This window comes from Schistocerca piceifrons, chromosome 9 (assembly GCF_021461385.2).
Source record: "Schistocerca piceifrons isolate TAMUIC-IGC-003096 chromosome 9, iqSchPice1.1, whole genome shotgun sequence".
In the NCBI taxonomy this organism is placed as follows: domain Eukaryota; kingdom Metazoa; phylum Arthropoda; class Insecta; order Orthoptera; family Acrididae; genus Schistocerca; species Schistocerca piceifrons.
Genome location: NC_060146.1, coordinates 137,707,227 through 137,726,400, shown reverse-complemented (window position 1 = coordinate 137,726,400; position 19,174 = coordinate 137,707,227). Strand labels below are relative to the sequence as shown.

The following is a 19,174-nucleotide window of genomic DNA, read 5'->3' as shown; positions in this document are numbered from 1 at the left end:
AGAATTTGGTCAGGAAATGAGACACTGAAATTAGTGGACGAGTTTTGCTATTTGGGCTGCAGAATATCTGATGGTGGGTCAAATACAGAGGATCATCAATCTGGTAATGAAAGGAAACGCTGGGGGTAAAAACTACAGAGGGGGACCAAGGCAGAAATAGAAGAAGTAGGTTCAAATGGATGTGTGTTGCAGTAGTTATTCAGAGAAGAAGAGGCTTGTATCGAATGCAGTGGCATGAAGTACTGCATCAATCCAGTCATCGGAGTGAAGACCACTGCAACACATTCTCAGACATTACCACTGAAATGGATTATAAGTAAACAACAAGAGCTGCTTTAACATTGGCTCACATGGACATGAATACAATGTCACATCATAGAAATGGTGGTGTGTTCACACTAGACAGACCATCAACTCCACATCATCCCACTCAGCACAACAATAAACACAGCAAGTGAGCATATGGGAATGTTGTCCATCTTAAACAATGCCGGAACATAGTATTCACATCAAAGAAGTGGGAAACAGTATTAGAATTTGCTAATACCCAAAGCAAAATGAAAGATGGGTTTTCTTGACAAAGGTTGTGTGGTAAATTTTGCACAATGCAGGGAACTGAAAGAATAGGAAAAATATAAAAACTGCAGGGTTTAGGGCACAAAACATCTAAGGTCATAAGAGCCCAGTATAGAACCATAGAATGCTGGGACCATGAGGGTAAAAAACCGTTTCACGGTCCAATACAGAAAGGAAGAAAAAACAAATCTAAAATGTCAAGACATTAAGGAAGACAATCTAAAAGACATCGACAAGACACCGGAATCACCAGGTAGAAATCAAATCTCTTTTGTCATATTACTTCTTTTAAAAAAACTTAAAATGCAAGGCACAGCTCGCATGTGATCCACTAAAATGTCGGGCAAAGCAGGCGGTAGCCTGGCCCTGAGACGTAAGTGGCTAAAATAGGGGCAGAGGAACAGGAAATGTGTGTCTGATAACGGCTGGCTACAGAAAGGACTGCTGGGTGCAGGGTTCCCAAACAACAAGTGGTGGTGACTAAAGCGGCAGTGTCCTATTCGCAACCGACCTAACATTACTTCCTAACAGTGAGACGGCAGGGAGGAAGTCGATCAGGCTGTTGGGAGAGGTTTGACTTCTCTGAGTTTATCCCAAGAAGGGAGCACCAATGGCCATGCCAAAGTGACATGATACGCTGATAGAGGAAAGTACGAATATCTTGCGAGGGAACAGAGTAAGAGGTGGGCCGACCGAGTTGGACTGTGGCCTTGGCTGAAGCATCAGCAGTGTCATTCCCAGGCACACCAACATGGCCAGGAACCCACATGAACATTACTTGGGCTCCCCCATCTGGGAACAAATGGAGGCAGTCCTGGATCCATCGAACGATGGGGTGGACTGGATCTGAATCACCCAGGCCACTGAGGGAGTCAGAGCAGATCACACAGCAAGTGAGCTGGTGCCTCCGGGCATAGTGAACAGTCTGATAGAGGGCAAAAAGCTCTGCGGTAAAAACTGTGCACTGGTCGAGAAGCTGGTATTGAAACTTATCATCCCCGATGACAAAAAAACAGCCAACAACGTGGGCAGACTTGGAACAATCAGCGTAAAAAACTATGCTATCGGCAAGTTGTGAGCGAAGTTCAATAAATCTGCAGTTATAGGTCAGCTTGGGAGTTGAATCCTTCAACAACAAGCTGAGGTCAAAATGAACACAAACCTGTGCCTGAAGCCAAGGTGGTGGAGGGCTCTCACCCATTCAGAAAGTGGCAGGAAGTGTGAACTGCAACTGCTGAAGCAGGTGACGAAAGTGGATGCCAGGGGGCTGCAGTGAAGAAACATACATCTCGTATTGGTGGTCAAGCATGTCATCAAAAAAAAGGTCGAAGGTTGGGTGGTCTGGCATGGAAGAAAGCCGACACCTACTGAGTAGGATGACAGTGGTAATTCACTGGCTTCTGTGTAGAGACTCTCAACTGGGCTAGTACAGAAGGCACCAGTGGTGAGACGGATCCACAAATGGTGTACTGTATTTAGACAGCATAATACAAATGGCCGTCCAGAGGAGTAGACAATGATTCCATAATCCAACTTGGAGTGGACAAGAGATTGATAGAGGCGGAGGAGGACAGTCTGGTCAGCTCCCCAAGAGGTACCACTCAATACTGAGGGACCGGGTGCAGAGTGCAGCCAGGTAGAACATATGGGGAGACCAACTAAGTTTCCTATCAAATGTAAGCCGTAAGAATTTTGTTGCATCCACGAATGAGAGAGCATTCTGGCCCAGTCGCAAGGTCGGTGGAAAAATCACCTTGTACCGCCAGAAGTTGATGCAAATGGATTTGGTAGCAGAAAAGCGGAAACCATTTGTAACACTCCACGAAAAGAGATGGTCCAGACAATGCTGAAGACAGCGATGTAGGAGACACATCCGCTGGGTGTGGCAATAAACAGCGAAGTTGTCAACGAAAAGAGAGCCAGAAATGCCAGCGGGAAGGCAGTCCATAATTGAGCTGATGGCTATGGCAAAGAGAACAACGCTCAGTATGGAGCCCTGAGGCAACCCGTTCTCCTGTGAAAAGGTGTGGGATAAGGAGGAACCCACACGTACCCAGAAAACTCGGTCTGTTAAAAATTCCCAGATGAAAGTGGGAAGACGACTGCGAAGGCCCCACGTGTGCATAGTACGTAGAATGCCTATCCGCCAACAGGTATCACAGGCTTTCTCAAAATCAAAGAATATGGCCACTGTTTGTCGCTTCTGCAGGAAATTGCAGGAAATTGTTCATGATGAACGTTGAAAGGGTGACGAGATGATCAACCACTGAGCGGCACTTTCGGAACTCACACTGAGCATTAGTGAGAAGATGGTGCGACTCCAGCCACCACACTAATCGACCACTGATCGTGCATTCCATCACCTTACAAATGCTGCTGGTAAGGGAAATTAGATAACAGCTGGAAAGAAGAGATTTATCTTTACCAGGCTTACGTAGGGGAACAATAATAGCTTCACGCCAAAACGTGGGAAATACACCGTCAGTCCAAATACAGTTTTAGGTATGGAGGAGAAAGCATTTTCCCGCAGGAGGAAGATTCTGCAGCATGAGGATGTGAATTGTATCGGGCCCAGGAGCAGAAGACTTGGATGAGGAGAGAATACACACAAGCTCCCTCATAGTAAAAGGAGTATTGTAGCATTCTCGATTCAAAGAGAGGAAAGAGATTGCACGAGCCTCCTCCACCTGTTTCCAAGGAAGGAAGGCAGGATGGTAGTGGGTGGAGCTTGAAACCTCCACAAAGTACCGGCATACGGCATTGGAAACACTGACAGGGTCGACTATGACATTTCTTGCCACAGTCAGACCAGGGACGGGGAGTAGGTGGTAGTCCCGGAAAGCTGGCGCAGGCCACTCCAAACAAGAGGATGGAGTAAAACTGCTGAACGGGCTGGCGAAGTAAATGCAGCATGCTTTCTTGCTTTCCTTAATAGTGCGAAAGCACTGCGCACATAGTTGCCTGTAGCGGATGCAGTTCATTAATGTAGGATGACGGTGAAAAGCATGAAGCACACATCGTTGGGCACGAATCACATTGCCACACCCCACACTCCACAGTCCACAAAGGGACCGGGACCCAACGGGGAGTAGTAGTAGTATGAGGGATAGAAGATTTGGCAGCTGAGAGAATAATGTTCACAAAACAAAGGAGTAATGCAGTACTACTGACAACAGGAAGGCACTCAGTTCATGATTCCTAGGCCCAAAGTGATGCGAAGAAAGTGAAAAAATACATTTGTGTGGACTGTCCAGTCCATGTGCAGCTACAGCAGGAATAATTCATAGCTGACATGAAGATGAACCTTGCTGTTATCCCCACATCTGCTGCATCTAATGCTGATCAGTAACATCTCATGAAAGAACTGAGAGTAAAATGTACTTTATCATTTCAAGATGAAAAAAGATGAATGCTATGGTACATTCACATACAATAATGACAGTGATAAGTATGAGTGCATTAGTGTTTCTGCAGCTTTGAGTACATTATGACCAAATATTAAAAAAAGTGGCAGAAATCTTATAATCGGCCTATCAAAATCTAAAAAAAATAGGAAACTGTAAGATTCATCTGAAACGGTTTCTAATTAGAGGCAGAAATCAATTCATTGCTTTTGTTGTGCTCTTGGCCTGGACATAATGAAACCTCTGACTTTCAAGAGGACAGCAAAAAGACTGTTGATATAATTCAGATCTGACCTGGAACATCCAATGTCACCCTCAATAAAGAATTTTTTTGACCATGGAACATATTTTTAAGGAAATTGTCTGACAATATAATTTCCAATAGCTCCTTGTCATTTGCAATTCATCAGGAGAACAGTATTCTTAAATTTCACTCATTTGTGCAAAATCAGTTTGCACTGGCACATTTTATGACTGTTTTAAGTATGCTCAGTATGCAGCACAATACACAGAGCAATGGCCAGGACCATTTCTTACTCAACCGCAATTCTGTCTAAAAAGTAGTAGTAAATTATTGTGACGTGCCTGAAAGCATTAATTTTCCTTCCATCGGGTGTGCCTGGCGTAAGGAAAATGGAAATGTTTATTTTCATCATTCAAATGGCACGGATTAGGTGGAGAGTGCGTATGGCAGCTATGTGCAGTCAGGAGGTTAAAAAGAGGGTGGCGGTAGGGGGTGGAGGAGGGGGAGGGGAGGCAGGGGGTTGGGGGCAGCAGAGAAGGGCAGAAGTAAATAGACTGTGGGTGCACTGGTGGAATAGAGAGCTTTCTAGTGCTAGCTAGGGAACTTAGATGCAAGACCTGTGCCATACATTCTCCCACCACCACCACCACCACCACATACTTCACTACCATCACCTATCCAGTCAAAGGCAGGGCTACATATGAAACCAATTATGTGATCTACGAGTTAAGCAGCAACCACTGTGCCACATTCTACGAGGTCACGGCAACACACAAGCTGTCTGTCCGCATGAAGGTTACCAACAAACTGTGGCCAATAAACAGCTGGACAACCAAGTTGCTGAGCACACTGCCCAAAATGACATTCATCATTTTAATGACTGCTTCACTGCCTATGCCATCTGGATCCTTCCCACCTCCACCAGCTTTCCTGAACCGCGCAGGTGGGAACTACGTAACATACCCTATGTTCCCGTAACCCTCCTCGCCTCCCCCCTCCCTCCCAATGTCTAACCTCCAACCTCCAAAATGCACCTACCTGCCCCACCCTCTCTCCACCTCGTCACTGTATGCTTCCACAAGCAGCACTTTAATGTGCCCCACCCCTACCCTACTATCTTTTGCTGTCCTCTCTCCCTGCCCCAGCCTCCCCCTTAACACCACCAGCCACACTGCTTGTTCCACCATGCACAACTGCTCGCAGTCTGGCCTCGGCAGCCAGAGACAGTGGCCGTGTGTGTCTTGAGTTGTGTGTGTGTGTGTGTGTGTGTGTGTGTGTGTGTGTGTGTGTGTGTGTGTGTGAGAGAGAGAGAGAGAGAGAGAGAGAGAGAGAGAGAGAGAGAGAGAGAGAGAGGAGTGTGTGTTGTCTCATTCAGAAGAAGACTTTTTGGCTGAAAGCTTACACTTTTTGTTGTTCCAAACTGCGACTCAACATGTCTGCTATACGGTGAGTAGCAATCTATCCTTTTCAGAATATTGTCATTATTTGATCCCAGATTGTCCTCTGTTTGATTTGAATGAGTGTTTTTGTAGTATTAAATAATATCACTATATAATTCATCAGAAATTCATATATATTGTGTTCTAATTGTTTCCACCAAGTTACGAGATGATTTCTAACATATGCTCAAAATCTAAAACACATTTTGTATTGTTCTATGGGAGATGAATAAAGAAATTATTATTCCATTTTATGCAATGCTGTTATCCACAGCAACATAAGAAGAATACAAAAGTAAAGATGCACTCACCTCTTTAGTTATGCTTAGTGGATCCTGCGTACTATTGTGGCCATCTGGCACCTCCCATTCCTGCGGACACTGAAAAGAAGTACACCTAGTTACTCTTCTGTCCACATACATGCTTAAGCAATGCCATGACCACCACACAATTTCTTTCTCTTTCTACAATGGGCAGCAAATGACAAGTACAGAAACAGCGCTATGTAATTTGGTGCAATTTGCAAGCAATAGTTCTTTGGTAGGGGTGGGGACTACGAAATGGGAGTTTTAATATTATATTTCTTACTGAACACAAACAAAAAAGCATGAACTTCAGTATAAGGGAGGAAACAAATCTGTCACATTTAGCAAAAATGATACAGATTGTACCACAAAGTATTTAGGGATGAGCACAGATGTCAGCTGACATGGAATGAACACATGAAGATACTGGCAGAAAGAATATCATAAATACATTATGCTCTTAGGATTCTCTCAACTGTTTGTAACAGCCGCTGTCTTGGGATGACATAGTATTCATACATACACTCAATTCTTAGCAACGGAAATCTTTTCTGTGAATCAAAGGCTCAAAACTTTGGCACAATTTTCAAACTGCAGGAAAGGACTGAAACAATAACAACTCAAAGTAGTAGTCATGGTCACTGTAAAGACCTGTTTAAAGACATGGATATATAATCACAGAATAAGAGCCAGTTTGGAATTCCATTTATTATTCATCTTTTTCTGCTGGCGCTGCAGTGTTACAGCAGGCTTCTTCTACTGTTTTCATCCTTGCTACTTTGTTTTTGCAACTCGTTTCCACCTCTTGACTCCCATATAAGAGATATCATCTATCATATCATCAACTAACTTTCTTCTAGGTCTCTCTGTCTTCTTCTAGTAGCATGGATCAAACCATCCACCATTTTCTTCTGTATTCTAACCTCTGTCATTCTCTTCATGTGTCCTAGCTGTCATATTCGTTGTGATTTGACAAATTTTACTATATCTCTTCCTTGTATTAATGCTTATAGCCTAGTGTTCTAGCATATCCTCCAGCCTTCTTCTTCTCTTATTGGACCATAAATTTTGCATAGCACTTTTTTCTCAAAGGTCCTTAAGCTATTTTTGTTATCTTTTGTCTGTCCATACCTCTGACCCATATGTGACAACTGGGTGAACTATGGAGTTATGTATAAAGAGTTTCATTGTTCTAACGGTTACTAAGCTGACCACTGATATAAGGGCTGCCAGGTAACTGAAAGAGGACATTCCTTTGAGACATGTACCATTTATATTTAGATTTTCAAGGGTTCTTCTGGCTTCAGAGTGTGCATTGCCATAGATTTTATTTCATTTTCTGGCTTTTAATGTTCCTGTTTCCACTGCCAAGTATGTTTCTTTAAGTGTGCTGCCATACTACTGCACTATCCTCAGCAAATAAAAGTATCTGGTTATCTTTCATAAATATGATGCTTCTTTTATTGATTTTGTTTAGTACACCAGGCAGTGCTTTGCTGAATAAGACAGTGGAGAGACTATCATTCTGCCACACTCCTTTATTAAACACAAAGCTTTCGCTTGTCCTATTGAATATCTGTACTTTTCCTCTTGTCTCTATCACTGTCATTCTGATTAAACAATGGACACTCCAGGTCGCAATATCAACAATATTAGGAAAAGGATAGATTGCTACTCACCATAGAGATGACACATTGAGTTGCAGTCAGGCACAATGAACAGACTGTTACACATTTTGCTTTCAGTCCAATACTACAGAAAAAAAATACACATTCATACAAGCACATCTAATTTACACATGACCACCATCCCTGGCAGCTCAGACCTGCATGCATTCTGGTGAGTCACAATCTATCCTTTTCCTAATATTGTTGTTGTTGTGATTAGATTTGTCAGTTTACCACATATACCATCTTATCTCAGTACTCTGTATTGTAGTGCTGCTATCCACTTTTTAGTGAAATTAAATAATGGAAAATCCGGGATGGAATGTAACAATATTATGAAAATAATATTATTTTAGTGAAATTAAGAAGAAGTGGCAAGAAAACTACCATGAAATACTGCAACTGCAACTGCAGGCTGGAAGCTGCAGTGTCGCAACATGTGGGTCAAAATAGCACATACACAGAAGGATTGCAAGATGAATGAGCCACACTCAGTAGAAAACTGCGCTGCACAGCAGTAATAGCCATAGTGGGCATGTTGGCGTCACCACACGGCGGCAAGATCCACGTTACGAACTCTGTGACTGGGCATCAGGCTTCTGCGTAACAAATGCATGCCAGAGCCATATAAATAGGACAAAATTTTGAGGCAGAGACACTTTAGAGTTCAGCAGCACCACCATCGCAACGCCAGGGTTGAGACTAACAAAGAAATCATTGCGCGTCACCGACAGTAGCTGTGGGATCGAGGTCTGATCGGGCCAGCCTCTGCCAGCACTGACTTCCTCACGAGCTTCAGTGCCGCTAGCCTGCCATCCGAGACGACCGAAAGACTCCTGCCGAGATGCCGTCGGTCACGTCCCACACTCAGCAGTCACCGTGGCGAAACAGTAGATGCTTGTGGGGCCGAGTCACAACATGAGGCCATTCCCTCAGTGGTACACCACTGGGGCACTACACGGTGCACCACTGATGCCACTGTCGTGGCCTAATTAGGCTGCCTCCCATCCTCTGACCTGTCATCAGCATCACAGCGTGCCCACACGAGCATCTCCTTGCCGGACGGAAGCAGCTGGTCACCACTCACCTTACTGAGTGAAAACCCACTCTTTGGTATAATTCTTGGTGAGTTATGCTGACAAGGCTTGTTTGAAATCAATCAATAGGATGTGTGTATGCATATTATATCACATAATTTTTCCATCATTTGTCTGATCACAAATATTTGATTAGCTGTTACTGTGTCTGGTGAGAAGCCACACTGATGTTCCCAGAGTAAGCTTTATGCACACTTTTGTATCCTTTTATTCAGTATACTTGTGAGGATCTAATAAGCTGTGCATAGTAGTGTATTATTCTTGTAGTTTTCACATGCTGTTCTACATACTTTATTACAGAAAGGGGACCATTATTTCAATTTTCCAGATATCCGATATGGTGAAAGGAGAAAATGGAGACTTCTATTTACATGAAGCACCTTTAATGGCCTGGAATCAACTTTCCAGACAGACTGAATGGATTGCAATGGACACGGTAGCATGTTGACCATCCAATAGTCCTCAAATGGTGTGTGCAGTGATGCAGTGCAAAATTATGTTTTGTATTAACTTGTGCAAATTGAGTATGATCAAAATAGCACTGTACAACAGGGATAAACTGAATGAGGCAGTCTAGTTGTAAGAGACTGGCCTCATATTCAGGATGATTGAGTTAACTCTGTCCAGACATTGTGATTTTGGTTTTCCATAATTTTCCTAAATCATTTCACACAAAGGCCAGGACAGTTCTTTCAGCAAGGTCATAACCAACCACCTGTCCTATTCTCGTAAAGTATACTTACATATTCTGTGCATACATATATTTGATCTATCTGTTTTCATTATGTTATAATGACAAATCCATAACAATCTGGCATGATCCTTGCATGAATAAATAAATAAACAAATACAGGAAAACCCAAAGGAGAAGACTGAAACAACAAAGTTTCAAGAGAGAAAGGAAACACACAGGAAGAGAATGAAAGAAATGTGGGCAGAAAGGAAGGCAAATAGCCACCTCTAAGTACTTTGCACAATCTAATGGGCTTATTTGCAGGTAATAATAAATATGGAGAACATAATCATGTCTGCTGAAACTGTATGTCAAACTGCAGCTGTCTGAGCATGCTGGAAAGAGATACTTGTACTTTGTGGCCAACATTTTGTAGTCAGGGAAAGAACATGGCATCTCTCGAGTGCAAAATAAAATACTCTCCAATTCTGCATCCCCAAGTTCTTATCAGATTGGATGTTTCAGATATCCTGAGATGAACCAAATGAACTGTTTTCAAAACTAGTGCAAGAAACTTGTGGTAATTCAGCTGTATCATCTGAAAACAAGACAGTGACTCAGACAGCAACAGACTGAACAAAAAAATAATTCTACTTCATTTTGAGTTACACTTCATTCCACTGTCATCCAAAATTAAAACTACAGGAAGCAGCAGAAATCAATAAATCAGGAACTACGGTAATCAAATTTTTAAGCATCTGTAAAATTAGTTGTCCCGAACAATGCAATTGTCTTTTGAACAATGAACAGACTTTTGGCTCAGACAAGGCACTACAGATAACGAACATTACAAATCTGAGCAGCACGCCAATGGTACAGCTAGGCATCCTGTACGGGGGATACGAAGATCATGGGGAACTTGGGATTTAAAACAAATTATTGAATGATACAACCACACTGATTTGGCAATGTGGCTTCCACAATGATGGGACTGAACAATGACATCTGTTTTATGATCTGATGGTGGCTAGTGATGGGAAAAGTTGACAATTTCATTTTCAAACTGGAGTGATTGTTCTGGAAAATAAATTATTTCAATAACACACAACTGCTGTGTATCTCCAGTTTGAATGAAATGTTCTTAACAAATGAACACAGTGTGCTATACTCATCCCACTAATCAACAAATGTGAAGTGCTGTCTTCCACTGAAACTGAATCTGAGCCAGTGAGACACACTTCACCTGTTAGGAAACATGCTGTGCCCTGTGATGAGGAAGCAAACACAAAATGGTAGGGGTTTACTTATTGTCAGCAATTCAAATGTATGACAAATAATGGTATCCCTTAAGGAAATGACAGCAGTGTGTGGGAAGGAACATGAGGGGCACTCAATGTGTGTGTCCACGGACCTCATTCAACATGTTGCATTCAAGCAGCCTCTGAAGGGGCACAGTGCAGCCAACTTCATACCATGGTACATGGAGGAATGAATGAAGCCTGTCATCTGGTCTCTGATGTCCTACTTAGACCATTCCAGTGATTAGTGGAGAAGATTAGAATTCTCATCCTTCTCTGCCAGACAATTGTGTGACCTAAGTAGGATGTCAGAGCCCATATGACAGGCTTATTTGTTCCTCCTTATGCAACAGAAACAAATTGGCTGAACTGTGCTCCCTTAGTGTCTGCCTGAACAGCCAATAGACTTGCCCATGGAGCTTTAACAAAGCTCACAATTTGCAACATTGTCCCCAGAGCTAATTATAGCCCCCTGATTCTGAGACAAGGGGATGGCTTGAATCAGAGACTTCAAAACTTCTGAGATAAGCTATGCTCTGACTTCCTAGACTTGTGCCATAGTGTTGAGATCTGTAGGGTCCCCCTAAATGGCTCCAGTGTGCAATACCCATATGAGGTTGCTACCCATGTAGATGACTCTGTATGGCGTGCACACAAATTTAGTTTCTGATTGCACAACACTCTGTCTAGTCCAGATAATGATAGGTGTACAAGATCTGTAGGTGTAAGATCCAATGTAATGTCACCTACTGGCAAGAGTATTAAAATCTCAGTGAATAACTGCCAAAGTATTTGCAACAAAGTGACAGAGTTTGAAGTGCTTATGAAAAGTAGTGGAGAGCACATAATACTATGAACATAAAGCTGGTTCAAGCTCAGAAGTGACACAGTGAGGTTTCAACGAAAACTGGAAGGATCAACTAATAGGAAATGGAGTGGTGTATTCATCACAGTAAACAAGAAACTCAAGTCCAACTAGGTAGAAACTGAAGCTGCATGTGAGATTTTTTCGGAGAGACTGAGTATCAATGGTGGTCATACACTAACAACTCAATCTTCTTATCACCTACAAGACTCAACCACAGATGTAACTGAAAACTTGGGAGGAAACCTCGTACATTCATTAATCACACTGTCAGCATCAGAGAATACATTAATCATGCAACAATCACTTGGGATAATTACAGTTTTGTGAGAGACAAGTGTGACAAGACATCTTGCAAAACATTACTAAATGTCTTCTCTGAAATCTACCTACAACAAATAGCTCAGAAGTCCACTCATGGTGGAAATATATTGGATGTAATAGCAACAAACAGGCCTTAGCTCTTTTGCAGATGGCCACATTGAAACAAGTAGAAAGATTCACATGTTCAGCAAACCAGATAAAAAGGCAGCACTGTCATATCTCATGAGGAATTAGAAACTATCTCTTGACAGGAATGTGCATAAGAACGGTAGTACAAGTTTAAAAGAATAGTTGACCATCCACCTTCATCGATTTGTATCTACTAGAACAGTTCATGATGAGAGGGACCCTCTGTGGTACACAGTCACTGTAATGAGACAGACACTACTCTGTACAATAGGTGTAAAATGAAGCGGAGGACTATAGATAGAAAGACGATGAATGAAATGCATATGGGTATCAAAACAGCAATGCATGAAGCCTTCAGTGGCTGCACTAAAAGAATAGTGTCCAAAGACCTTTCACAAGCCCCAAAGAAGTTCTGGTTGTATGTAAAGGTGTTAACTGCACCAAAATTAGCATCCCATCACTCAAAGACAAAACAAGAAAAGACCTGAAACAGAGTAGCAAAGCAAAAGCAGAAAAGCTTAACTCTGTTTTCAAATTTTCCTTTACAAAAATAAATAAATAAATAAAAATTTAAAATTTAAAAAACAGGAATATTGTTTCAATTGAATTTTTGTACCACTGCAAATATGTGAAATATATATTGTGACAGTGGCACTGAGAAATGGCTGAAATCACTCAAACTGAACAAAGTTACAGGGCCCGTTGGAATCCCTATCAGATACTACACTCAACTTGCAGCTGAGTTTCACCCTCAAATGAACAACCATGTCCAGTTGCTGAAAGAAAGAACAGATCACACCTGTCTCCCAGAAGCGTAGCAGAACTGATCCAATATCACTTGCATCCATTTGTTGTAGAATCTTAGAATATATTCTTAGTTCAAATGTGGTGAGGTATCTCATGCATGATGGCCTCCTCCATGCCGAACAGAATGCTTTTTGAAATATCGATGGAGTAAAACTGTACTCAAGCCTTTCTCATATCACCCTAAATGCCAGGCACTGAAGCAGCCCAGTAAATGCAGTATTTGTTGACTTCTGAAAACCATTTGACTCAGTACCACACCTATGGCTATTAACAAAGTATGATCAATGGGGTATCAAGTGACATTTATGACAGGATTGGGGATTTCTTTGTAGAGTGGATACAGCATGTTGTCCTCTATGAAGTATCATTGGCAGATGCAGATATAACTTCTACTGTGCCCTGGGGAAGAGTGCTGCGACCCTTGCTCTTCGTGTTGTATATTTTTGACCTGATAGACAATAGAAATGGACATCTCGAAAGAGGGCAATCAGAAAGGAAACCATAGGTACAAGGAAGACAACTGTGAAGAAACCATGGATAACAGATGAAATACTTCAGCTGATGAAGAAGGCAGTATAAAAATGTTCTGCGACATTCAGGAAAATAGAAATGTAAGTCACTTAGGAACAAAATAAAAAGGAAGCACAGGGATGCTAAGGCAAAATGACTGCATGAAAAATGTGAAGACATTGAAAAAGAAATGACTGCCGGAAGGACAGATTCAGCATATAGGAAAGTCAAAATAACTTTTGATGAAAATAAAAGGAAAGATGATAACATTAAGAGTGGATAGGTGGAAAGAGTACACTGAAGGATGTCTGATGATGAGATACAAGAAGAAACAGGAGTTGACAAAGAAGAGAGAGGACAGGCTGTTCCAGCTCGAGAACTCAGCTGTGAGCAGCTGGATGCCCACGGGTACAGATGGGCAAGAGTGAATAAACAGCTTGTGCACATGTACACAACATTACGGGTGGACAGGACTGGGCAAGCAGCTTAGATGCAGCACTGCGCAGAAAACACTGGCTCAGTAGGAGACTGTGTACAAGGCTATACAGGGTGACTGATTATAATGAACAAAAAACATCAATATAAGCCAAATATACAAACATTTTGCTTAATTTGAGATATATATTTTCATTCATTCACAATTAAATGAAGTATTGTGTGACAGTCCTCGAGCTGCCGCAAGACACAGAATACTCTTAAGGGGACCACACCCTGGTTCAGGTCGAAAACAATCAATTTTCGGTTTTCATCATATTTCAATAGATTAAGGTTTTATTTAAATACTCTGAAAAGGATTTTGCTGAAATTTTTTTTTTTTTTTTGCACATTTAAAGAGCATTCTCCTACCATGTGTGTTTATGTGCCATGTCCACTTTTCTGTCACCCACTTTTCTGCATATATTTTAGATCTTTATATCCCCTACATTGCACACTCCCCAGTGTGTTGGCTATCCTTGGAATGCAACGGTCGATATTCTTTTGTTTCTGCTGTTTGTAAACAACAAGCTTTCAAACACATGGTTAGTTTTGTTCAAGTGTGATTGCGAGTAGTTGTTATACTTACATTTGCAGTGCTTGTTTACACATGTTTTGTTGTGTTTATTGAAGATGATGAACCGTAAAGGCATTTTCAAGAAATGACAATTTAGAGGAAACAGTTTTGGAAAGCTTTCTGTACAAGAGATTATGTCACCTGGCAATGATTTTTCTAATTGTAATTCTTCGACAAGTGCGTCAAAGAAGCTCTCACCATTTCAAGAGAGCTACAACAAATTTACTGTAAGTGACAAGGGGTGCAGTAACATTATTATAAATCTGAGAATATTATCAGATGTAATGTCTAAATTTGTACAATGTAAACAGTGTGGTGAGTCACAAAGTGTGAAAATTTGTGAGAGAGCCAGTGGGAGAAAAGGCCTAGCAACTGCTTTGGATTTAATTTGCACTAAATGCTCAGCTGTGATTTCATTTATGAGTTCTTCAAAACCAGATGCAAGTGGTCCTTATGAAATCAATACTAGATTAGTTTATGCCTTACAATCCATTGGCAAGGGCATGGTTCCAGGGAGAAGATTTTGTTCAGTGATGAACTTACATCAACCAACAAATAAATTTGAAAAACTGACTGCAATATTAGAGAAAGCTGTTTGTGAGGTCAGTGAGGAAGGCTGAAACTGGCTGCTATGGAAACAGTGGAAGAAAATGATGGATGTTCCGATATTGCAGTTGCACTTTATGGAAGCTGGCAGAAAAGAGGACATACTTCTCTGAATGGAGTAGTGATTGCCACTAGTGTAGACACTGGTAAAGTGTCAGATGTGGAGATAATGTCTAAATATTGCAAATGTTGTAAAGTCAAAGAACATAAAGAACACAGCTGTGTGGCTAATTTTAGAGGAACAAGTGGTGGTATGGAAGTTCATGGAGTACAACAAATATTTCATCGCTCCGTAGAAACAAGAGGCGTACAGTACACCAAATATTTGGGTGATGGTGACAGTAAGGCATAGAACAATGTGGTGAACTCTAAGCCACGTGGAGATGCCATTATTAGCAAAATAGAATGTGTAGGCCATGTTCAAAAATATTTGGGAACAAGACTGAGAAAACTAACTGTTGATATGAGAGGAAAAAAAATTAGAAGATGGAAAAATGTTGACCAGACTAAAACTGAAATAGAAAACTTGCAGGTATATTATGGGCAGGCAATTAGGAGAAATAAAGAAAATCTGGAGGCAATGAAGAGACATGTTTGGGCCATATTCTTCCATAAGTTCTCTACTGATAAGCCATGTCATGGATTGTGTCCATCAGGAGAAAATTCGAGGTGCAAATACAACAGGCCTCAGGCAACTGGAGAATCTTATTCTCACCAGCATTCTCTTCCTGCTGCTGTTATTACAGCAATTAAACCTATTTTCAGAGACCTGGCTCATCCTGAGCTTCTAAGGCAATGTCTGCATAGGCAGACACAGGTCCCAAATGTATGTTTCAACAGCATAATTTGGAATCGCCTTCCTAAAACTTGTAGGCATGTATACAATGAAACTAAGAGTTCACGATGCTGTTATTACATTCAATTGTGGTAATATTGGAAAGTGGTGGAAAGTTGAGAATTAATCCTGGTGAAAATATGATCGCTGGGCTGCAACATTGTGATAAAATGAGGATAGCTGATGCAGACAGGTCTGCATCTAATATGGCCAAGAAAGCAAGACAAACATCCAGGAAGGTGAAAAAGAAGCTGGAAGACCTGTTAGAGGCCAAAGAAGGTACATCATATGCAGCAGGACAGTTTTAATTAACTGTAAGTAACAAATTTCAAAAGTTTTTTCTTTAAAGTAAATTTCCCGCAAAGTAAAATTTTCAGTACATATGCCCCATTATATCAGAAACCATCATAGATAAATGAATGAAATTTTTAAAGACACTGCATAACTGGTACTATGTTCATTAATATTCCCCCATTAGGAAGTTCACAAAAAATATATTCTGCAGAAAAAACTTAATATTTTTTGTTAATAAATTTAAAAAAAGTATTTATTAAAAACTATAAAATGTATAAAGTAGATTTTAGTACAGTTGACTATATTAGCATCATGTAACATACAGTAAAAATATTAAGGTTCTGCATCAAATAGTTTTTCAGAAATGGGTCAAATACTTGCCTAAATTAACATGGGTTAGATAGGCAGGGTGTGGTCCCCTTAAGTTTTGTGTCATGCATCTGGGATCTTTCTTCAGTTTTTACTCACTTCATTACAGAAAACAGTTGTTCACAACCAAATATAGATATGATGGCAGCTGCATTCCTGTGTATTTGGGAAAATCTTCTGCATGAAGATTGCGATACCATCTTACCAAATTCATGGTGTAGTAATATCTGTCCTTGAGCACTGTGCTATTTTGCAAATCTATTAGTTCCAGTTGTATTTCTTAAAGAACAGTATAAGCATCAGCTATAACTGAAAATGGAGTGCTAAACAGTTTTAAATCATTTTGTAGGCATCAAATGTCCTGAAACCTCCTCTAAAAACTTTGATGAAATTGTACAATAATTTGTTGATAACCATCAAAACTTATTTCTTCAGGCAATTGAAGGGATGAAAAACACTCCAAAAACATTTAGTTTCCACCACCAACTAGCCTTTCAAATACATGACGTTCATCCACATCTTATAATATCAGTTAGGAAGGCCAGGTCTGCTACCAATGTCTCATTACTGAGTGATGGTTGCCTCTCTCCTTTCATTTCCATAAACAATGCAATTTCTTCCGAAATTGCACTTTGCATCTGCTAACCCAACGTACTATGCAGTCATCAGGAATATCACCATAAGCTGCTTCCACCTCTTGCAAAAAGCATTTAAACTGGGAGTGGTTGACACTGTGGTGCCTTATAAAATTTACACACTTCATCATGACCTTCATGACATCAGCAAATTTCACACTTTCAGCACAAAGGGTTTCCTGGTGCACAAAACACTGTGTGCTCGGTATCTCTTTCTGGAATTATGTCTTGATTTTTTCCTTCAGGCAAGTCACGAAACCTTGCTGACTCCCAACCATTTGTGATGTACCATCTGTTGCCACAGAACAGAGGTTGTCTCATGGCACGCACATCTCCTGCAGGCTCACAGACAACCTCAAATCTGTCATGACCACCTCATAAACCTGTAGTTCTGGATTAATGCTCCTAACTAATATTGCAAGTTGAACAATGTCTGTGATATCTGAGGTCTTTTCAAGGACTAACTTTAAAGCTATAAGAGTCTGGCACTTTTGATTTTCCAAATCCGTGCCCACATCGCAGTTGGTTGGTTGGCTGATTTGGGGGAGGAGACCAAACAGTGAGGTCATGGGTCCCATGGGTTAGGGAAGGATGGTAAAAGAATCAGCCATGCCCTTTCAAAAGAACCATTCTGGCATTTGCCTGAAGCAATTTAGCCAAATCATGGAAAATCTAAATCAGCACGGCCAGACGCAGGTTTGAATTGTCATCCTCCTAAATGCGAGTCGAGTGTGCTGACTACTGTGCCACCTCACTCGGTTCCATACTATGGATACAACATGACACCATTTGCTTGGAGAAGCAAACGCCTTCAAATTTCGTAATGTCTCCTGGCACTAAGCACTCTACGATGGCGATCAGGCACAATTTCACCAAGAGACCCATTGAGAATAGTGTTCCAGTTGTTGCAATTATGTGTGCAACTTTGCAGCTTGCTCAAAGCACCGCATCAGTTGAATCTTCATTGGCGTCAGCAACCTTCAATAGTTGCATAAAACATACTTAATAAATGAAATCAATACATACACAGAGAGCATAGAAGAAATATGTATTCATTTGTTGTATTTATTTTTTTCATTTTGCATCAGATTTACCTTTTTGCTGAACTTTGCCTTTCAGTATGACAATGAGTTGCTTTCTTGCGTTACTGTACATCACATCGTACTGTGTCACGTGGAGAGACATGTACTGATGCTGTATATTATACTTCTTCGTCATATTCAGAACTTAATGACACACAAGACACTGAGGTAACCCATCTTTCTCAACAAAATATAACTGTTGGTCCCAACTTGGTGAAAATGGCAATGGGCGGCTTCTTCTAGAATTCACAATCACCACTGCATCCAGTATGAAGCACAAGACACAGCTTAGAGACAGGCATGTAACACAGTAGTGCACTTGTGCAGTGAAATAGACCCTTATGGTGAAACAGGGAAACCAGTATTAGAATCAGAATTCAAAAGAGCTTTGGAAGACTTAAGATCAAGTAAGGCAGAAGGGATAGATAACATTCCATTAGAATTTCTAAAATCATTCAGGGAAGTGGCAACAAAATGACTATTCACATTGGTGTGTAGAATGTATGAGATTGGCAATATACTATCATACTTTCAGAAGGACATCATCCACACAATTCCGAACATAGCAAGAGCTGACAAGTGTGAGAATTATTGCACAATAAACTTAACAGCTCAAGCATACAAGTTGCTGACAAAAATAATATACAGAAGAATGGAAAAGAAAATTGAGGATCTGTTAGATGATGATCAGTTTGGCTTTAGAAAAGGTAAGGGCACCACAGAGGTAGTTCTGATGTCACAGTTGATAATGGAAGCAAGACTGAAGAAAAATCAAGACACATTCATGGGATTTGTCGACCCAGAAAAAGTGTTTGACAATGTAAAATGGTGCAACATGTCCTAAATCGTGAGAAAAATAAGATAAGCTACAGAGAAAGGTGGTTAATATACAACATTTACAAGAACCGAGATGGAACAATAAGAGTGGAAGACCAAGAACAAAGTGCTCAGATTAAAAAAGGGT

General features: G+C 40.9%; 1 protein-coding gene across 5 annotated transcripts in view; it reads right to left on the bottom strand.

The window, feature by feature from the left end:
* LOC124717229 (zinc finger protein 501-like) overlaps positions 1 to 19,174 on the bottom strand; it is a 139,642-nt gene that overhangs the window by 66,171 nt on the left and 54,297 nt on the right. For all 5 annotated transcript variants that reach the window (XM_047244025.1, XM_047244028.1, XM_047244029.1 and 2 more), the window contains one exon: positions 5,975 to 6,043. In XM_047244025.1, the coding sequence (XP_047099981.1) occupies positions 5,975 to 6,043 (69 nt within the window). The remainder of the gene's footprint in view (positions 1 to 5,974; positions 6,044 to 19,174) is intronic.